General features: G+C 41.0%; 1 protein-coding gene across 2 annotated transcripts in view; it reads left to right on the top strand.

Annotated features, from left to right (window-relative positions):
- LOC129769684 (protocadherin-like wing polarity protein stan) overlaps positions 1–23878 on the top strand; it is a 65358-nt gene that overhangs the window by 30535 nt on the left and 10945 nt on the right. For both annotated transcript variants that reach the window (XR_008741943.1, XM_055772095.1), the window contains exon 4: positions 14669–16035. Coding sequence is in view for 1 of the 2 variants with exons in the window: in XM_055772095.1 (XP_055628070.1) it covers positions 14669–16035 (1367 nt within the window). In the remaining variant the exon portion in view is untranslated. The remainder of the gene's footprint in view (positions 1–14668; positions 16036–23878) is intronic.

Here is a 23878-nt window from a genome sequence, read left to right as displayed (position 1 = left end):
ATAACACGCCTTGAATGCATTCTGAGTGGCAAGCTCTAGAATACGCGTGATCACAGTGCAAGTCGGAGGAAATTTCTTTAACGAAAAATTCCCCCGACCAGAACGGGAATCAAACCCGAACACCCGGCATGTTAGTTATGACGCTAACCACTCGGCCACGGGAGCACACTGCGGCTCATCGTATTATGGATTAATTTTCTCGGTTCGCTACCACGTATTGGAATACATTTGTTATTCGTAATTCCGAATCAGTGAGTGATTCAGAGTCCGCTTTTACATGATTACATCGCTTACCGTAGTAAATCTGGAATCTTAATCCTCTCCACTAACAACTGTCGCTACAAATACGACCCCACCGACCACAAATACAGTGATAGACATTCGTTTAGCCGCACTTGAAAAAAACTTGAAACACTTACAAAACAACTAGGACTGCTCTTTTGACGTAGGACTACGTCTTTCATTTCTATACCGGGGTGTAAAATCAAAGTTTCGAAAACGAAAGCGTTACGCCGAAGACCGAGATTTTGAGCGTTAATAGCTCCTAAACAACTGAACGAAATGGTATGATAAACACTTCATTCGAAAGATAAAATGTCTACGCGTTCTATACTTGTTACTTTCTGATCCAAAAACTTGTTTCAATAGCCTTAAAATTGCTTTCAAAACAGGCTATTGAAATCACCAATCGGTATATAAGCGAGCGCCACTCAAAAATCCACTCAGTTCTAATTGAACAGCGATTGGAGCATGTTGTCGCTGTTGTGGTGAAGCTCTTCGTATCATGAAAGCGCGGATGAACGGTGTCACCAAGAGCCTGTTTGTGCACCTCAGGCCAGAAGGGAATCCATCAGGAAGAGAGTGATGCCACAAACGGTTCTCCGGGAAGATCTCGAAGCAGCCGCTACACACACATATACACGCGTGGAATTCTTTCCGTTTGGATGCCATTCAGCATCGAGAAAGATCCGGAAAAAATCTGCCAGTTCCTCTAAGAATTTAAAAATACATTCATGTGAAAGAGCTTATTTTAATGTTTTCTATCCATGTAACACTGTGACCAAATATGTTTCAATCAAGTGCTATTAACAGGTGGTTATCGAGTTAGCATTAACCACTGGTGGGCTTCCAGTATCTAGGGAAATGTGGAAATATCTAATCGTTACTGAAAATAATCTGCCAGTTCCTCTTGGAATTTAAAAATACATTCATGTGAAAGAGTTTACTTTAATGTTTTCTATCCATGTAACACTGTGACCAAATACATTTGGTTTTGTGATTTTTTAATCAATCGCAATTAACAGGATAGCTTCTGAGGATTATTCTTCCACATCAGTAGGATATTTCCGTATCCAATATTGTATGCGCACGTAATCGATTATTGCTCAGTCGCCGAAAGTTCCGAGCTCAGAGAGTTCATTCCCCTCTAGTTTTCCTTCCAAATTGCCATAGTAAACCACGCCTTCTCTCGATTCAATCACGCACAAAAAGCATACTTAAGCGATATTCTGGTGGTGAGACGCATTCATTTTTCGTGAGGACATCGACAAGACAACATCGATGCTGAGGGTGCTGGACGGCGAAGGATCGAGATCTGCCCGCAAACAAACGCAAGCAGTTTGTTTGAAACTGTGAGGGAGCACAAAGAATCCGATCCTTCAGGAGAAGAGAAGATGACCATCGAAGCAACCGCTACACACACACACATACACGCACGGAATTCTTTCCTGCCAACCTGCCAGTTCCTCTGGGAATTTAAAAATACATTCATGTGAAAGAGTTTATTTTAATGTTTTCTATCCATAAAATATCCATGTTATACATTTGGTTTTGTGATTTGTCAATCAAGTGCAGTTAGCAGGAAAGCTTCTGATGATTATTCTTCAGAACAAGGTTTTTCGTATCCTATATTGGATGCATAAAACCTTGTGCCTCCAACGTGTAACGCTCTCGTTTTCGAAGTCTCCCAAATATTCATTTATTTATTCATTCAGAATGGATTTAGATTCAACTTCAAACAAATTATCTCTAAATCAACGATAGTCCTACGTCACCCTTGCGGTTATACCATAGATATAACCCACTTCCTGTTTTTATCGGGATACTTATTTGCTGTAGTGATAGTATATTAAAGTCACTTTTATTGAAAGGACGTACGTCACAACCACACACACTAGGCGGCATCGGTGGACATAAACATTCAAACGTCGTTTTTTCCCGAGACATGCGTTTAGCCGCAGGGCATAAAAATCGAGTTTTCGCATAATCACCAAGCCTTTATCTGTGTTTTTGAAAAAAATCTTGGGAATGTTCAATTTACAAGATAAATATTAGATATGCAACGTAAGAAGTCTAAGCTGACCAAGTGATTTACGTAGAATTTAAAGGAATGGCGAAAGGTATTCTATTGACGGAACAGGGGCGGAAAATAATAAAGATATTCAGTGAACAAAAGTTTTCTCATCGCTCGATCGTAACAAAAATTGGTCTATCTGAGAAAGTGGTACGGAATTTCTTTAAATAGTGCCAGAAATATGGGATATAACAACCAACAAATGGGAACACCAAAGTTACTTTGCATCGTAAAGGTCGAATAAGACACGAAGCAACCAGGAAACGATGTCCTGCTCATACATTAAGGCAGAATCGGTTATTCCAGTAACGACGAGGCATATTGCGCGCATCTTGAATGAGTCACCAAACATCATGTGGAAAAATCAATCGAAGGCATGGTTTTCCGAGAAGGACATTCCGCTTCTTGAATGACATGCTGGCACTCAATTGCAATCCCATAGAGAACCTATGGAGAATCTTGGACGAGATGGTCTATGCAAACGGATGACAATTTGACAACATTTGCAGTCTCAAGGCAGTAATTCAGGAATGTTGGGCTATAATCAATATGGCAACACTTGAAAAGCATCGAGTCGCCAACTCGAGTTTTCAAAGTGATCCGAAATGGAGGTGGACATACTAAATATTAGCTACCGATTGGACTCCAAATTTTCTTTTATTGAAATTTTAGGATTCGGCTAAACGAATGTCCACCCTGATTACACATATTTGAATTACTTAGAAAACAAAAAGTGAATTTATACTTTTTTTAGAATTAATTCGATGAAAATAAACAATAGTCGTCTTTTATGAGCAAAACTGTACAAAGAATTGACTTATTTTTAAAAAATATTGAGGAAAAATAGGGTGCGGCTAAACGAATGTCTATCACTGTATCATACTGTTGATTGCGCAACTTAGTATCCGCCGCAAATGCAACTTCATTATGAAGAAATGGTTTTAACTGAATCATTCAACTTCGCTAGCTACTTCCAGTGAGGCCCTAGGGACTGGCATTGAACTTTTCGTTACAAAAACATCAATCACTAGGACTGACAGTTACAAAATAAGAATAATAAATTAGAACATGATTTGTTGTCGGATGTTTCACTATGTTTTACTGTGACTATTTTTTTATACAATAAATATATTTAGGAGCGGGTATCGACACTAATTTTGTGCTAATACTCTTTATGCAGCGAAGCAAGAAAAATTGGTATCAAATATGATTTTTAATGGACCCAAGGTTGAGTTCCAACTTTTTCGTTCTTTTTACAGTGTTATATACAGTGTTGACCGGTGGCTATCGGCATAACTGACTAGGAACGATATACGAAAAGATTCTTTTGGTGTACATAATTTGGTGGCAACAAATCACTACGAAGCAATTGGATACTGTGGCATAGCTGAATTCAATTTCTTCACATTCGACTTAAGGAGATACAATTTTTGGCTATTCAAATGTGCTTAATGTTTATGACCTTCTTTGTTTAAGAACCAAGGCAGATTCTAGTATATGAAGCTAGATGATTAATGGCTTTTTGTAGTATTGGGACTACGGGTCAATGCTGTTTTGTTTTTTTTTTTGAAAATGAAGATTAAACACATATATATATATATACGAGAACATATATATATATATATATATATATATATATATATATATATATATATATATATATATATATATATATATATATATATATATATATATATATATATATATATATATATATATATATATAGGTGATTGCTGTTAAGGGGTTCCCATTAACAGCAATTAGAAATTCATAATGCAGCTTACAAATCAACCACCTGTCCGTCATACCACCACTGTCCGTCTTACCCGCGGTTCCCCTAATCCCAAAGATTTGGAGCCAGCATATTTTTATTGGAGTCTACATAACTTCCGAAACAGGGCTTCCAAGCGATGTCAGTGAACAAACTCAAGCACTGGGAATCTAACAGTGGTTCTCAGATTTTTTTTTTCGTAAGTGGTTTATCGCAAAACATTAGACCCGTATTTTTTATTTCTTTTATTAGGATGATCATTTCCATTTTAGGGTGGTCCAAACAATCAACTTTTTCCCCTTTTTCCAAAATTGACTTTTTCCAAAAATTCATAAATTTGGAACTACTAAACTGATTTCCATGATCGATATATTGACATATTTATAAAAAAAAAGGTGAAAGGTGTTTTTTCGTTTTGATGACATTGATTTTGATTTTTCAAAGTTAACCGATATCTCTTCGGTTCTTCATCCGGTGTAAGGTCATGAACCCATTGGTGATCGGAAATTTTGAGCAGCTGATCGAGTTAAATTTTCACTCCGGATTCATGAGTTCATATAATGAATTCATCTCCATGCAGGTTGATCCTTCTTCGTATATTCCCAACCGTGTTTGTTTCCCTGACTACATCAATTCCTCTGTGCAATTTGATCTGTCCATGAAGCAAGATATCCATGGATATACAGATTACCAACGATCGAGGATCGCTCCAACGATCTTCGATGAAAAGTATGGGGGTATCAATTGTGATAATATGTACTTTACTGATGGGTCCACTATAAATGAGTCCACAGGATTTGGAGTGTTCAACGAATTTTTTAGCACCTCACACAGTCTTCAGAATCCTTGCTCAGTGTATATTGCTGAATTGGCAGCAATTCAATGGGCGTTGGACAGCGTCGTCTCACGACCTGTTGAACACTATTACATTGTAACGGATAGTCTTAGCTCTGTCGAAGCTATCCGTTCAGTGAGGCCGGAAAAGCATTCGCCGTACTTCCTTGAGAGAATACGAGAAATTTTGAGTGCTTTATCCAGACGCTGTTATGTCATTACCTTTATCTGGGTCCCTTCACATTGCTCCATTCCGGGTAATGAGAGGGCTGACTCATTAGCAAAGGTAGGTGCAATTGAAGGCGACATTTATCAGCGTCAAATCGCCTTCAATGAATTTTATTCTTTAGTCCGCAAAAATACCATCGCTAACTGGCAACGAAAGTGGAATGAAGATGAATTGGGCCGGTGGTTTCACTCGATTATCCCTAAGGTTAGCCTCAAACCGTGGTTCAAAAGTCTGGACTTGAGTCGGGACTTTATTCGCACCTTCTCCCGACTAATGTCCAATCACTGTTCGTTAGATGCGCTACTCTTTCGTTTCAATCTTGCCAGCAACAATCTCTGCGTCTGTGGTCAAGGTTATCACGACATCGAGCATGTTGTTTGGTCGTGCGAGGTGTATCTTGTCGCCAGATCGAATTTAGAAAACTCCCTTCGGGCCCGAGGAAGACAGCCCAATGTGCCGGTGAGAGATGTGTTGGCTCGGTTAGACCTTGATTACATGACCCAAATATATGTTTTCCTTAAAACTATCGATCTTCGTGTGTGATTGTCCCTATGTCTTCATACCCTCCTTTTCATCCATTGCGAGCGATTGCCCCCCTTGGTATAAACAATAAAATAAGTTGAAATGTAAATATACAATAGATATACGAATAGATTTAAGAATTGAGTGTGACCATCAACATTGTAACAATTCCCTTATATCCCATCCCCTTCCTGAAAGAATATGTCACCCTTCTAAACTCGAGTAAACCGCGAGTAATCGGTGTTACTAACCATAGTGTTAGGAAAATTGTATATGTATATTTTTAAAAAATACATTTAAGAATTCGGCTCCTTTAAACTAATGTAACTGAGCCTGTAAAAATAAACGATTTATAAAAAAAAAAAAAAAGTTAACCGATGGTTAAAAAAAAACTTTTGGAATACTAGACCGATTCAGATGATCGACATATATTTTTATTTGTTAGTTTATCATTTCGGATATTATTTGCGAATACGTATATATATATATATATATATATATATATATATATATATATATATATATATATATATATATATATATATATATATATATATATATATATATATTTAAAATATTTTGCGATTGTTCAAGAAAAGCCATCTTCTCTGTAACCAGTAGTCACCAGTAGAAAAATCCATACAAATCAGAAAATGTCCTATCTAATCTAACGATATGAATGTTAAAATATCAATCTGATTTTTGTATGAGTTTACTATTTAAATTGAAAGTATCAACAATTGACAGTTCTCAATTCTTTCTACCACTACAACTCTGACAACCCGTTCAATGTTCAGTTTAGTTCATATATCAAACGGGTTTCCTAGAGCCACCATTTTTGCCATAATCTTGCAAAGTGACGCAAGCGCCAAATTGACATTTTACTTTTGACGTAGAATTACGTCTTTCGGGAACATATTGGGGTACAAATTGAGAATCGAAAATCGATCACATCGTGAAAACTGTCCAATTTCAAACGCTTATTGCTCAGTCATTTCATGATGGATTGATGAGATTTTGCGTCAATCGATTTCGGAACTCCATATCAATTTTTGATGTAGGACTACGTCTTACATTAAGGGTGCCAAATCAAGTTAACGTTAATAACTATTTCTGCTGCAAACGGATACCAATCGAATCGGAAATTTTATAATATTTGTTTGATATGCTATAAATTACAATCCCATAGTCTGTATATGGTTTAAAATGATGAAAATTGGAAGCATTCTCATTTCCCCATACATTTGTTCTGTCCGTTTGTGTGCTTTCCCGAACAGAGCTATCAATAACGAGCAACTTATGCAGCCGCTAGAATAGAAAAAAAACCAAGGGGGGTAGCGAAAAGAGAATATTTGCGAATTAAACTCCACCCTTGCCTAGTACGTAAACTGTGGCTAGCGTATGAGTATTGCATCTCCTCTGAGGGATATTCTCAAAATCTTTCTGTGCCCGAAACAACGAAGGTCGCTTATTCTGCTCGTTTTGTGTTTTATGTTTCCCTTCGAGCTGTGAACGCTAGTGAATATTTCACTTGAAGTACATCTGGCATCGCAATCAACACAACCATCCGAGCCATAGCAAAGCAGTTTGGCTTTGTGTGTGTTGCTTGTTTTCGTTGCGCGAAGCTTGGAACTTGTTCATTTCCTGTACATGTAAATAGTACACCTTTCAGTTGCCATTAGTATTTGCTCTCGTGCGCATCGGCTCTATTCTGATGCAACAAGCTCCTAGCTTTGTTGACGGTTTTGACTAAGAGTCAAGAAACGATTTTTCATAAACGGTCATTCTCGCGATGTTTCATTATTATTGCTGCAACTGTGTGCATCTGTTAGACGCGTGTTTGATGCTTGTTGATTGGCGATGCACGGAAGATGCTCCTCGTTAAACACTCAGTGCAATGCGTGCGTTGATATAATGAAACAAATTGCGACATATCACCAATTAGTGTATTGTTCTCGCAAAGGCAAGAAAGAATCGTTGCTTCTCGAAAAGATTCTACGAAACCACGCAAGCCATTAAACCATTTCAGGATCTCCGTAACTTTTTACCAAAGAGTTATTAATTAAATTTCGACGTATTCGCAAATAATATCCGAAATGATAAACTAACAAATAAAAATATATGTCGATCATCTGAATCGGTCTAGTATTCCAAAAGGTTTTTTTTAAACCATCGGTTAACTTTGAAAAATCAAAATCAATGTCATCAAAACGAAAAAACACCTTTCACCTTTTTTTTTGATATATATGTCAATATATCGATCATGGAAATCAGTTTAGTAGTTCCAAATTTATGAATTTTTGGAAAAAGTCAATTTTGGAAAAAGGGGAAAAAGTTGATTGTTTGGACCACCCTAAAATGGAAATGATCATCCTAATAAAAGAAATAAAAAATACGGGTCTAATGTTTTGCGATAAACCACTTACGAAAAAAAAATCTGAGAACCACTGTTAGATTCCCAGTGCTTGAGTTTGTTCACTGACATCGCTTGGAAGCCCTGTTTCGGAAGTTATGTAGACTCCAATAAAAATATGCTGGCTCCAAATCTTTGGGATTAGGGGAACCGCGGGTAAGACGGACAGTGGTGGTATGACGGACAGGTGGTTGATTTGTAAGCTGCATTATGAATTTCTAATTGCTGTTAATGGGAACCCCTCCTACATTCTTTTTCTTATATGGCACTAACGTTCCTAGAGGAACTCCGCCGTCTCAACGTAGTATTACTTGCGTCATTTTCATTAGTACTTAGTTGAGATTTCTATGCCAAATAACACGCCTTGAATGCATTCTGAGTGGCAAGCTCTAGAATACGCGTGACCACAGTACAAGTCAGAGGAAATTTCTTTGAAGAAAAATTTCCCCGACCAGAACGGGAATCGAACCCGAACCCCCGGCATGTTAGGTTTGACGCTAACCACTCGGCCACGGGAGCACCCCTCCTACATGCTATTCTATAATATTTAAACCATCCTATGACAATGAAAACTGATCAAAGTGGAATAGGGATACTAAACTGAAAATCAAACTTGATTCCGCGTGTGGATGTAATTTTTGCGGCTTCAATATTAAGCATTTTGAGTGGTTCAATTGCAAAATTGAATTCGCTGATGGATATATTTCGGTTTTTGAGTTGACAGAGAAGCGATATTAGCTATGTATGGAAAAGTAAGTCATTCGTAAGTGGTAAATTTAAATTATGAGTGCACTGGTGGGGTTGAAATGGAAAGTGAAGGGAAGAATATTTAACTCTTTTTTATATTGCTTTCTCCTTTTGTTCTATTTCAGTTACTGGACGCACAAACACTGAAAGAGAGCGAAATTATTCCTCTCACGAGCGATAAACTTTTACGCTTCGTATATAATTGACCTGTCCATATTCCCCCCACTACATGTTCATTATAACCGCATCGATAAAAAATTTCTACTTTTCGGCTTGTTTTAATTTCAGTAAAAAACATGAAAAGACACATTTTTATATAACATTCGACCAATTATTTCGAAAACCGGTATATTGAACTGTGAGAAACGGCTTTTAAGTTTTGGAAAACATGAATTTCCAAAGATACAATTGAACTTTTCCTTAACATGTCCGTGTTACCCCCTTCTTCCCTATCCGGGTAAAACTGTTGTCAGCCCTAAGTTGAGGCTAGCTTCGGCTTGCATTAATAATGTCTACATGTCTTCTATTAACACATGTTGATCTCCAATCACTCGATACGTAGAATGATAGGCAGTTGAACAAGAAGGCTACCCTAAAGGCGCTATAGGTACTCCCAGAGAAATCCTGCGAGGGTGGCTGTGACGGGGCGCGCGTCAAGTTGGAGGGCGCTTCCTAATCGGTTCACGTCTCGACAGGTGAGAAACCCCGCGAGGGTGACTGTGACGGGTTGCGCGTCAAGCTGGAGGGCAATTCCTAATCGGTACACGTCTCGACGGATAAGCGGAATCTGGAGAGCAGGGTCAAGAAAATGCTGGCAATGCCTGTTGGTGGATTGAGAGAGGAACATTGCGAGGGTCGTTTCGGCGGAGCGAGAGCCTAGGAGAGCATCATCAAATCGGTGGGTACCCCCACGAGAGTTGCTGTGACGGAGTGCGCGTTATGTTGGAGGGCACTGCCTAATCGACGCTCCGTTGGGAAGAGAAATCCTGCGAGGGTGGCTGTGACGGGGCGCGCGTCAAGATGGAGGGCGCTTCCTGATCGGTTCACGTCTCGACAGGTGAGAAATCCCGCGAGGGTGACTGTGACGGGTTGCGCGTCAAGTTGGAGGGCAATTCCTAATCGGTACACGTCTCGACGGGTAAAAGGAAGCCTGTGCTGCGGATGTGCGTGGCGGAGTACAACGGAAACGTAAATGAGATGTATAGAGAAAAAGGGAAGGATCAACGCTAGTTAGCGTTGAAAACTCGTGAAGTGCATGAGCACAGCCGCCCCCTGAAGTAGTCGCCTAGATGTGGTCCCGGGGGGAATGAGGCTACGAGTAGAGGGCTTGGTTTTTGTGGGTGCGATCCCCACTCGACGTCTGGGTTATCCCTTCCCAGATAAGGCTGGAAGAGCGTTCCTCACCTCTATAAAAAAAAAAAAAAAAAAAAAAAAACAATCAAATCAACATAGGGTAGGAGCCTGCCTGTTGGTCTCAAATGTTCCTATCTCACGCCTCCACGAAGATCATATGACGACATTTTTAGATCGGGCGTGAACTGGAAACACACACCTGGTCTTGGCTCCGAGAACGGGTGTCGAAAGTGGCTAAGTGAGGGGGTGCGAGCGAGTCAGAGCGCTATATCTCTCCCGGGGAAGGCCTCCCGGGTCATGGAGGCCTTGCCAACCCGCTGTCTCCCGGGCAAAGGAGATACACCCAATAACATGGAGCTACGATCACGAAGATTAATTAGAATGCGATCACCCGAGGAGGGTCCCCGAACTGGAGCTGGTCCTGGAACGGGCGTAAGAGCGAGCGGCCAGCGGCTGGAGGGCGATGTGCAAGAGCGGGCCACCAGCCGGGTTCAACCCGAAGAGCTACCGCCACACGGAAACAGCAGCCATCGACATCACCCAAGAAACGCTGCGCCTACGAGACGTGTTGCGACTGCCAGACGACAGTCGTCCACACTTGTGGGTACCACTAGGCGCCGGATCATGTGGACACACGAAATGAATGAATTCGTGATCCACGCCTATTACATCTGCACTGCTTTGGAGACGGACATGAGCGGTCGCCCTCGAATACTAACAATGTTCGAGGAAGCGTATCCAGAGTTCGTCGGGAGGCTTGATCAGAACGCGATGAACGCGAGGCGTAGAGCGATAGTACGCAACAACATGCTCTCCCAAACGCAAATCGACGAGATCAAGCAGCAGGTGCAGAGAGAAATAAGCTCCAGGAACAACAGAGCAAGCGATGTGTCGAGACGAAGTTCAGTACGGCTGAGCAATTCATTCGCGAGTGGGGCACGCGAATCAGCGCCAGTGGAGGCCACAGTACAACAACCCCCTGAGCCGGAAGACCCACAGCCAGATCAACAACTACTACGCGATCTGGTCTTCCACTACGACGAGGCGATCTCACAGTTCCGCGACACAGACCCATTGTCGCGCCCCAGGATCCCGAAGTTGCAGCATTCCTGCAGGCTGACAAGTGCAGTAAAGCTCATGAACGAGCACGTTCTTCCGCTGCACTTGGTTGATGCTGAGAACATGGAGGAGCTGCAACTGAAAGTTTACTGTGCTGCTGTGGCGACCGCCAAAAGTTTAGGATACCGTATTAGGCCAAGAGGCGGACTGCTCCAACATCTCCGTGAAAGGCGTGAGCCTCCATGGCGAAGGAGATTGGAGCAACGGATCCTAAACAAGCGCGCCGCAATTGGAAGACTGATGGCGTACAAAAGAGGCAGCAGATCGGCGAAATTATGTCGCCAAGTTGCTGTGATCGTGCGGCCTACTGAACTTTGCCAGCTGGGAGCTCACCAGCTGACGGAAAAACTCGACACACTGGTACAGCAATTGAGCGTCCTTACAAAACGGCTGAAACGTTACTCTGACTCTGCAAAGCGCCAGGAACAAAATCGGATGTTCAGAGATAACGAGAAAGCGTTCTACGACCACATTAGTGACGAGAAGCCCGACTACCGCGAAGGTTTGCCAGATATTAGCGATGTGACGAACTTCTGGGCTGGTATCTGGGAGACCCCAGTAGAACATCGCGACGGGCAAATGTGGTTAAGACGGGAGGAGGAGAGTTGTGGTGAAATTGGAGAGATGCCAGCTATCATCGTCGGAGAGAACGATGTCCGCGAAGCCTCGCGGTACCTGAGGAACTGGGCAGCACCGGGCCCCGATGGTGTCCAGAACTTTTGGCACAAGAAGCTGACCGTCGCACATCCAAAGATAGCTGAGTGCTTCAACAAGGTGCTACGTGACCCACACAACCTTCCTGAATTCGCCACCCGTGGCGTCACATTCCTCCTCCCGAAAGACAGCAACACATTGAACCCATCAAAGTACAGGCCGATAACGTGCCTATCGAGTCTGTACAAGATATTAAGCAGCATCATAACCGCCAAAGTTTCTGCCCACTGCGAACAACACCATATCATCGCAGAAGAGCAGAAAGGATGCAGGAAAAATACGCATGGCTGCAAAGACCAGGCCATCATCGACGCAGCCATAGTCGGCCAGGCGGTATATAACCAGCGGAACCTAAGTATGGCCTACATCGATTACAGGAAGGCTTATGACTCCATACCTCACTCGTTTCTCGTCCGGGTATTGGAGCTCTACAAAATTGATCCCGTCGTCGTTAGGTTCCTGCAGCATGCGATGAGGCAGTGGAGTACGTCTCTGCACCTCAGTGATGGGGAAAATGTGTTGCAGTCTAGAACGCTGCAGATAAAGAGGGGGATATTCCAAGGCGACTCTTTCAGCCCGCTTTGGTTTTGTCTGGCACTGAACCCCCTCAGTAGGACGCTCAATAGAAACGGTCATGGCTATAAAATAAGGTATGGCGACGGCGCCCACGAAGAAGTGACCCATACCTTTTACATGGACGATCTCAAGGTCTACGCTGATTCACGTCAGCGTCTAGGTGTAGCTATCCGGGTTGTCGAAGACATAAGCAGGGACATCTGTATGGAGTTCGGCCTCGACAAGTGTCGCTGTGTCCACCTGCTGAAAGGACAACTTACCGAATCCGGAGGCTACGAGGTCTATGACGGCGAGTTTATAAGAGACATGGTTCGTGGCGAATCCTATAAATATCTTGGATTCCGACAGCTCACCGGGATTCGCCACTCCGACATCAAGACGGAGCTGCGAGTGAACTGTGTCCTGAGGACTTTCCTCAACGCGGGGAACAAGGTACGCGCGATCAACACATTCGCGGTTCCCCTGCTGACCTTCAGTTTTGGTGTAGTCAAATGGAGCAAAACTAACCTTGAGGACCTTGAGAGGAGGATGAGGAAAGCATTCAAAGAGGCCGGAATGCACCATCCTCAATCGGCACTGGAGAGAGTTTCACTACCACGCAAAGAAGGGGGACTTGGAATCGTCGACATTTCTGCACTGTGTGTTGCCCAGGTACGACAACTGCGCGAGTACTTCGCAGAACGCGCCAACCAAAACGCGCTATACCGGGCTGTCTGCGCCGCCGACAGAGGATACAGCGCTCTGCACTTGGCGCAAGCGGAGTACCAACTCAACTGCAATCTGCAGACAGTGGAGGAGAACATTGCAGCTTGGAAGCAGAAGGCAGTGCATGGTGCCCACCCCCATCAACTGGACCGGCCACACGTCGACAAGGCCGCATCTAATCTGTGGCTAACGCGTGGTGAACTCTCTTCAGTAGTAGAAGCCGACATGATAGCCATCCAGGACAGGATAATGCCGACGAGAAACTGCAGGCGGTACGTCTGGCATCAAGACGTTGATGACATTTGCCGGATGTGCCATCAACCAGGTGAAAACATAGAGCACATTATGGGAGGCTGTCCCGTTTTGGCCAACGCAGCCTACACCGAGCGCCACAACAACGTGGCCCGTATCGTTCATCGACAACTGGCGCTCCAATGTGCTCTACTGGAAGACAACGTACCAAACTACCGGTACCTGCCTGCACCTGTCCTGGAAAATGACCGTTTCAAGCTGTACTGGGATCGCACTGTTCTGACCGACCTCTCGATCCACCACAACCGCCCAGATATAATGGTTTACGACAAGAGCGACCGCAAAGTCACCATCATCGATGTCGCTATTCCACTGAACCAGAATCTGGAGGAGACCCACGGTCGCAAAATCTGCAAGTACCGACCATTGGCCGTGGAGCTCAAGGAACTGTGGGGGCTAAGGGAGGTCCCAAGAATTGTTCCAGTCGTTCTCTCTGGAACTGGAATTATCCCGAAGACACTTCTGGAAGCGCTAAAGGTGTTGAACATCGAGAAGGAATTGGCCGGCATCCAAAAGTCGGTCATCCTTAGCACCTGCGCGATTGTCCGACAATTCCTCGGTCAGGACTAAAACAGCACGAGCATGCAGATACGTGCATTCCGCAGAGCCTAGTCCCCCTTTGGCATTCAGAAGCCCGGGGGCAGGTGAAAATTCTGGCTAGGTTCGCCTAGTTAAGAAGTGAGATAAGTCTGCCAAAAAAGGTACTCCCAGCTGGTGCAGTATTTTTACATGCCATTGAAAATCTTCCATTCAAACTGATAGCATGAGCAATGGCTGGGACACCCTGGTGAATCGTAGAGTCTACAGAACCTTGCAAGTGAAAATTCTCCTTGCTATATTATTTTTTTTTGTCGAGTACAGGTTCCCTTTGACGATTTTCGCCGCCACGCCTTAGAAAACATTCGATATTCGCGATTTCGTTTCGTCAAGTGGATAAGAATTCACGTTCACATGATCACATCCCTCACCATACCTCAAGCTTCCACTACTATCATTATTCTCCATTTTTCCTTTTACAGCAGCGGACAAATAACTGTCGCTCGGGATGCTCGCCTCGATCGGGACACCAATCCGGACAGTTACACCATCGTAGTGAATGCCATCGATGCCGGCTTTCCAATACCCGAAACGGCCACAACCACCGTTTACGTCAAAATTCAGGACGTCAACGATAAACCGCCAAAGTTCAGCCAGCAAGGCTACACCGCGTACATATCCGAGAGGAGTGTTCCCAACACGGAGGTGCTTCGAGTGTCGGCGACAGACACGGATGTGAATGCGAAGATTCTGTACTCGATCATTGAGCCCATGTCCGCGAAAACGAAAGCCGGAATACCTTTGCAACAGAGTGCGGTGCAAAGCTACAAAACTGCTTTCCGAATCGGTGAAGACACCGGAGTGATCTACGTTAACAGTGCGTTGGACTACAATCAAGCGGCCGTTATCACTCTCACAATTCGGGCGGTGGATGTGAATGCAGAATATAACATCGATATGCAGGAAGATCGTGCAGAGGTTACGCTTTTCATTCAATCCTTCAAAGATGTCAATCCAGTATTCAAAAATAAGGGTTGGAGTACAGTTCGACCAAAGGTGGAGGTCAAAATCAAAGAAGAAGCGCCTATTGGAAGTGCGGTAATGAAGATTGAAGCCACCGATCCTGTAATGGATGTTCCGATCACTACTTTTGAGCTACTGATGCCCGATGTGGATGGTTATTTCAGTCTGAATGAGCAGACGGGGGATGTCATTCTGAACAAGAGACTGGATTACGAGACGATCAACAAGATGAACATAGACTTCGTCGTACGAGCTCTGGCAAAGGATAAAATTCGACAGTCACTAGCTTACGTAAACGTCACGGTCGAAAACGTCAACGATAATGCTCCTGTGTTCGAGAAGGAAGTTTATCGCACGACAGTGATGGAGTCGGATCGTTATCCACACAAGATCATCACCGTGAAGGCGAAAGACGACGACGCTCTCTTGACGGATAAGGACAAACAATTGGGTTACAATTCGGTGAGGTACAGCTTGGAAGGATCCCACGCCAATTTGTTCACCATCGATAACAAAACCGGTGAAATCAGTATAGCTAAAGGCCAGGTACTGGATCGGGAGAAGCAATCCGTTCTGAAGATTGTAGTTATAGCCAAAGATTCGCCAGGAAAAACAACAGACGCAAGACGAGGCTACGCCGAAGTCGTTGTAGATGTGCTGGATGTCAACGACAATGCTCCCATTTTCGGACAAAAATCTTACACAGCAGTTATTCCGGAGAATGTACTGGCAGACACCTTCGTGATCGTGATAACAGCACAAGATCCCGACGAAGGGCCAGGTGGAGAGGTGCGTTATGACTTCCTAAATGAGGGCGAGGCTAACGGTGAGTAGGCTCTTTCCAAATTGATCGAATATTATAGATTAAGGCTATCTTAGATTACGGAACAAAAAAAAAATTGTCTTGGAATTCATATTGTGTCATAAAAATGGAGAAGAATTATGGCGATGGAAAAGTGACATATTTTTTTACAATTTTTCAAATATAACAATACAACGCAAATACAATTCCTCTCTTACTTCTGTAAGTTTGGAATTTGAATTCAAAAAACTATATGACATTTTTACGGTTACGGTAAACTACACTCGAAAAAATGTATTTTTTATGAGAATCGACCAAGAAATGAATGCTCTTTACGCTAACTTTTTTTTCCTTTTTGAGCCCATAGTAGTATTATGAGTCGGGCCCGACTTGATTTCTGCTCAACCGGTGAACAAATGTCACAATCAACATTCGGAATGTGTTCGCGCACTTAATTTTGTTTTCCACACAAAATTTGATACAGATTCTTTGATCCATTTTTGCAATAAGCAAAAATCAAAGATGAACCAAAACACGTGTAAGAAAAGCAGTTGTTAAAAATTAACTGAAAATTCAAAATAGCCGTACTTGTCAGCATAAGTGAGAGACATGAGTAGTGAGAGACATGAGTACCAACCCACAAAACAATCTAGAATCGAATATACCTAACCCGCGTAAATTCGAAAGTCGCGATACTTTTTGAACAGACCTCTTATTATAGGTTTTCAATATTTTTATATTTCTGCACTTTTTATTGCGTTTCCATGTAAGAATCACACAAAATAAAACAATGTTATAGTAAGATTGATAAAATTTCCTACAAGAATCATCAGTTGAAATTACTGTCACATATTTTATAGTAGACTAGCTGACCCGCCAAACTTCGTCCCGCCCAAAATTTCGCTCCATTTGCTTGATTCCTTCTCGAGTTATGCAGAAGTTTGTGTTTCATTTGTATGGCAGCCCCCTTCCCCTTAGAGAGGGAGTAACAGTTCGGCTGAAAAGTTTATAAGGTTGACGTCTAGATGACATCTCTTGTAAAATCTACTTGACTATCACAAAACACCATCTTTCAATGGATACGTGTCAAATTTTTTTTTGTTTTTTTGTATTACCTGGTAGCGTAAAAGAAAACCTTATTTACTTGCTACCTGCGAATTTTTGGAGGATATAACTACACTATAATTATCTTAATGTAGAAAAACTAACAAATTCAACATATTTTACATTATTAACGGTTCAAAAACTCGAGACAGCCCCTCTTAAAACTGCTACAGATTTTTTTTCTATTAATTCGTTTATTTTTACAGGCTCAGTTACTTAAGTTTATAGGAGCCGAATTCTTAAATATAGTTTTAAAACTATATATATAAACAATTTTCTTACATCTATGGTTAGTAAGGTGGAAAACCGATTACTGGCGGTGTACTCGAGTTTAGGAGGATGACATATTTTTAGGAGAAGGATGGGATATAAGGAAATTGTAACAATGTTGATGAACACTCATTTCATAAATCTATTCGTATATCTATAGTGTGTTTACATTTCAACTTATTCTACTATTTATAGCAAGGGGACGAATTACCCGCAAAGGAAGGAAAGGAGGGTATAAGGATGTAGGGACTTCATTTTCATCTTCATTCCACTTGCGTTGCCAGTTAGCGATGGTATTTTTACGGACTAAAGAATAAAATTCATTGAAGGCGATTTGACGCTGATAAATGTCGCCTTCAATCGCACCTACCTTTGCTAATGAGTCAGCCCTCTCATTACCCGGAATTGAGCAATGAGAAGGGACCCAGACAAAGGTAATGACATAACAGCGTCTGGATAAAGCACTCAAAATTTCTCGTATTCTCTCAAGGAAGTACGGCGAGTGCTTTTCCGGCCTCACTGAACGGATAGCTTCGACAGAGCTAAGACTATCCGTTACAATGTAATAGTGTTCAACAGGTCGTGAGGCGACGCTGTCCAGCGCCCAGTATATCGCTGCCAATTCAGCAATATATACCGAGCAAGGATTCTGAAGACTGTGTGAGGTGCTAAAAAATTCGTTGAACACTCCAAATCCTGTGGACTCATTCATAGAAGACCCATCAGTAAAGTACATATTATCACAATTGATACGCCCATACTTTGCATTGAAGATCGTAGGAGCGAACCCCAATCTAAGATAATCTGGATTTTCATGGATTTTCTCCTTCATGAACTGATCGAAATGTACAGAGGAATTGATGTAGTCAGGAAAACAAACACGGTTGGGAATATACGAAGAAGGAACAACCTGCATAGAGGTGAATTCATGATATGAACTCATGAATCCAGAATGAAAATTTAGCTCGATCAATTGCTCAAAATTTCCGATCCCCAATGGATTCATAACCTTACACCGAATGAGGAACCGAAGAGATAATAAATTGAAGCGATCTTTTAGTGGGAGTACGCCTGCCAAAACCTCGAGACTCATGGTATGCGTTGAGGGCATACATCCCAACGCAATACGGAGACAAAGATACTGAATTCGCTCGAGTTTAATGAGGTGTGTTTTGGCAGCTGATTGAAAACAGAAACTGCCATACTCCATCACTGAGAGAATAGTTGTTCGATACAACATAATAAGATCTTCGGGATGGGCTCCCCACCAGGTGCAGGTAATTGTACGGAGAAAGTTTATTCTTTGTTGACATTTTTTACTCAGATACCTAATATGGGCCCCCCAAGTACATTTGGAGTCGAACCAGACCCCAAGATACTTGAATGACATAGCACGAGTGATCGGTTTACCCAAAAGTTGAAGCTTTGGTTTTGCTGGTCTATGCTTCCTAGAAAAAACCACCATCTCTGTTTTCTCCGTGGAGAATTCGATCCCTAGCCCAATGGCCCAGGTTGAAAAATTGTTCAAAGTATCTTGTAAGGGTCCTTGCAGGTTGGATTCGTTTGATCCTACGACAGACACCACTCAATCATCTGCAAGTTGTCTTAGGCTGCAATTTTGTGTAAGGCAATTGTCGATGTCGCTTACATAGAAGTTGTACAAAAGGGGGCTTAAACATGAGCCCTGGGGGAGGCCCATTTAAAAGACCCGATTAATGCCGAATCTCCGTGAGAAAAGTTCAAATGTTTCTCACAAAGCATATTATATAACATATTATTCAATAGAGGCGGCAGACCCCGAGAGTGTAATTTGTCCGACAAAACCTCTATTGAAACAGAATCGAAGGCCCCCTTTATGTCCAAGAATACTGAAGCCATTTGTATTTTTTCGGCGTAAGCCATTTGAATTTCTGAAGAAAGCAAGCAAGACAATCATTCGTCCCCTTGCCCCTGCGGAACCCATATTGTGTATCTGAGAGTAGGCCATACGTTTCAACCCATCGACCAAGGCGAAACAAGATCATTTTCTCCAACAATTTCCGTATACGAGACAGCATTGCTATTGGGCGGTACGAATTGAAATCGGACGCGGGTTTTCCGGGTTTTTGAATAGCTATAACTCGTACTTGTCTCCAATCATCTGGAACAATATTATTCTCCAGAAACCGATTGAATAAATTCAACAAGCGATGTTTCGCCACATCAGGGAGGTTTTTCAGCAAGTTGAACTTAATTCTATCCGATCCCGGAGAAGAATTGTTACATGAAAGCAGAGCAAGAGAGAATTCTACCATCGAAAACTCGGAATCAAGATCGCACCTACCTTGTGGTATATCTCGAACAATGTTTTGCACAGGAGCGGAATCAAGACAAACCTTCCGTGCAAAATTAAAAATCCATCGATGTGAATATTCTTCGCTTTCATTCGTTGAAGAGCGATTTCTCATGTTTCGAGCCACTTTCCATAATTTTTTCATTGACGTTTCTCGTGACAAACCTCCCACAAAATTTCGCCAATAAGCATTTTTTTCCCTTTGATTAAGTTTTTAAATTGATCTTCAAGGGCTAAATACGTTTGAAAATTCTCAGGGGTTCCACGTTTCCGAAAAGCTTTAAATGCATTCGGTTTTTCTACATAAAGCTTGGAACACTGGCTATCCCACCATAGATTGGGAACTGCTACAGATGTCGATTGATGATTTGACAGCAATCGGTTGATTGGTTCGTGAGTTACAGCATTGAGAGTGAAGCAACTTTTGTTATTGGGAAAAAAAAATGGAAAAATCACAAATCAATGAAAATTATGGCAAAATTGCATGAATTGGGCTTCGAATTGTATCCGCATCCACCGTATTCTCCTGATCTGGCTCCCAGCGACTATTTTCTGTTCGCATACCTGAAGAGAATGCTCGCTGGCAAGAAATTTAAAACCGGTGATGAAGTGATCCCCGAAACTGAGGCCTAACCGAAAGAGTACTATAAAAATGGTATCGAAAAGATGCAAGATCATTATAATCGCTGTATCGCCCTCGAGGGCAATTATGTTGAATAATAAATTGAATTTTGCAAAAAAAATTGTGCCCTAATTCCAAACCAATACCAAATTCATGTAGATCAGTTCAATAGTTTCCGAGTCCATAAGAATCAGACAGACAAATCCATTTATATATATATATATATATATATATATATATATATATATATATATATATATATATATATATATATATATATATATATGTAGGTGCTTCAATTGCCAAATCAATTAACTCCATAAAACAAGAATTTGAGAAAAATGATAAAATATTTTATGTTGTTTTTTAAAATTCTTTTCAAATCACAAATTCAAAAATACATTGAAGAACCATCCGATTCATCATTTGCCCTACTCAAATAATTGTTATTAACATCATCCATTTAAATGTTATAACGGTTTAATTTTTTTTTTTGTTTTGACAGCTCACACTAAATTTTAAATTTATAATTATTTGCACTTGTAGCAGCTCGAATACAACTATCTTTCTCTTTTTTATTTTTCTCGAACTTCGTTCGTGTTAGCGATTCGCGATGACAGCGGTACGTTGTCGAGAACTGGATACGACATTAGTTTGTATGAGGCAAATTATTCTCTATCAGATTAGTCGACCCGAAGGCAGTTTTAAATTGCCAAAATTTGTATGATTTTTTTTTGCGATATTTAATTACTTGAAGTACGTTGTCCTGAACCTAATTTAAACTATTTTCCATAAATTTTCAGATATTAGATATTAAAAGACTTACCATTATAATATAAAATTATTTTTAGACACAGTTTTTGTACGACATTTTTTCATCACTTGCAGGCTTTCATTTACATAGAGTACTAATTTGATTTGGGTAAAATAATTTTCATTCATAATTTTTATTTTAAGAGTGAGTTCATTCTTTCTGCAAACCCATATTGTTCCGCTTTCGTTTACATATTTTGGTAGTCCTAGGCATTATAACAAACGTAAAAGGACGTTCATCAAATTTATTTGTAACGAAGAACATAATCTATTACAAAAATTTCGATGCATTCTAAAATTATATTCGAAGTGGTAAACAAGTGGATTGCATAATATAATTGCGTAGTTCTTCATCGGAAATATGCGGTCGTGTCCTAGATACAACCCCTTACAATTTTTTTAGAGTAGAGTAGAGTAGAGTAGAGTTCTAATTGTGCTCCCTTGGCCGAATGGTTAGCGTCATAACTAACATGCCGGGTGTTCGGGTTCGATTCCCTTTCTGGTCGGAGGAATTTTTCGTCAAAGAAATTTCCTCCGACTTGCACTGTGATCACGCGTATTCTAGAGCTTGCCACTCAGAATGCATTCAAGGCGTGTTATTTGGCATAGAAGTCTCAACTAAGTACTAATAAAAATGACGCAAGTAATACTACGTTGAGACGGCGAAGTTCCTCTAGGAACGTTAGTGCTAGAAGAAGAGAAGTTCTAGAAGAAGAAGAGTTCTAATGGAATTTTTAATGGCGAAGATTGCAGTTCGTTGTGTTTTGTGTCCTCGAAATATTACATAGTTGTGTGAAATTCTGTTCAAATTTGTGATACGTTGATACCGGATGAAAGCGTAATTGATACTGCAAAAGATAAGCAGAAGTGTCTACCTCAACAGATATTTATTTTCAGCATTATCCTTAAAAACAGCAGCGAGCGGTATAACCGTAAGCTGCTGTTTATTGAACATTGTTTTTTGGGTATCAGAAATCAGCTATTGTTGTTTGTATTTTGCTACACATTTTGTGTCTAGGCTAATGGATGAATGTGGTGTGTGTAACGAAGGGATCGTGATCAGCGATGATCCGGTTGCATGTGTCGGAAGTTGTGGAGTTCGTATACACAGGCGCTGCACAAATTTGACTAAAGCAGCCACTAAGTTGATCAACGATAATGTGAATGTACTATTTAAGTGCAATGAGTGTTTGTCTGCAAGCAAACTGGAGTCACAGAATGATTTGTTTCTTGAAATTGCTTTGTTGAAAGAGGAGATTAAAAAGCTCAATTTCATAGCAGAGACGATAACCAACATTCGTGATACAGGTGGTTTGCAGATAAACTATGCATTGGAAAAAGCTAAGCATGAAACGAGCCTTAATACTGCTCTTCACGAACATTTGAATTTGAGAGCAGTGTTGCTGGAATAATGCAACAAAAATATTTTGAACAAAAAGAATGAATTTGAAAAACCAGAATATAGTTGCTATGAACAGAAAAAGAAATGTTGAAAGGGATACGTGATCGGAATCTGATTTTAATCCAAGAAGGAAAGTAACGGTAATGTCAAATAGTAATGATAAACCAATTCTCATTGAAAGTAAAAATGACGAGGTTTTTCATACTACTGACACATTATCTTTCGCGAACGTTGTTTCGAGAAATTCCAAGATATTAGAAAAACGTAAGGCTGGTCCAGTTATTCTTGTTAAACCTGTAGAGTCGATACAAAGTAATGATAGTACCCGAAAAGAAATAAAGAACAAACTCGATCCAAAAATGCATAATGTCCGCAGCTTTAGAAACGGGAAAGAAGGCTCGATTATTATAGAGTGTGCAACGGTAGAAAAATGTAATTCTATAAAATCCGACATTGAAAGCAAGTGAAAGTGAAAAATATAAAGCTATTGTCCCGAAACCATAAAAGCCAAAAGTTAAAATTTTGGGAATGTCTAATCGGTATTCCTCTGATGTTGTTGTAGACTTGTTGAAAAGTCAAAATGAAAACATCGAGATAGGTGACGTTAATGTGGTTACTATATATGAGGATCCACGCTTCAAGTATAATAAATATAACATAGTACTTGAAGTTGACAGTAACTCGTTTAAAAATTTAACAAGCGCTAAAAAAGTTTATATAGGATGGTATCGGTGCCCTGTAATAGAGACATTCAACGTTCTTAGGCGCTTCAAATGTAGAGAGTTCGGTCACATAAGTAAAAAATTGTCAAAATGAACAAAAATGTTCTAAATGTAGTAAGCAACATTCTACATCTGAATGTTCATCGATATCGACCGAATGCATTAATTGTCAAAAAATGAATAAAGAACGTAAGCTGAATTTGGACGTCGGTCATCCAGCATACAGTACAGACTACCCAGTTTATAAAAATATTATTGAAAAAAGGAAATCAATCATTCGGTACGAAGAATAGCAATCAACGACAAGTGCTCGAAATATAAACTCAAATATTCTGTATTTTAATATTGCTGGGTTGCCTACACACATCAGTGAATTGAAGCTAATTGTAGGTAACGAACGTCCATTATTAATATTTCTAACAGAAACTCTTATAGTAGAGGCTGATGATTTCGACTAATACTATATTTTGGGTTATATGATTGCTTTTCGCACTCCAAACATACTGGAGGGGTTGCTATGTATACCCAGGAATCAATATGTTTCAAAATTCGGTTCAACGAAGCGATCGATAACAATTGGTTTTTGGGTATTACTATTAGTT

The sequence above is a fragment of the Toxorhynchites rutilus genome, chromosome 2 (genome assembly GCF_029784135.1).
Source record: "Toxorhynchites rutilus septentrionalis strain SRP chromosome 2, ASM2978413v1, whole genome shotgun sequence".
In the NCBI taxonomy this organism is placed as follows: domain Eukaryota; kingdom Metazoa; phylum Arthropoda; class Insecta; order Diptera; family Culicidae; genus Toxorhynchites; species Toxorhynchites rutilus.
Note: the sequence above shows the minus strand (reverse complement) of the source record. Positions and strands in the feature narration are given on the sequence as shown.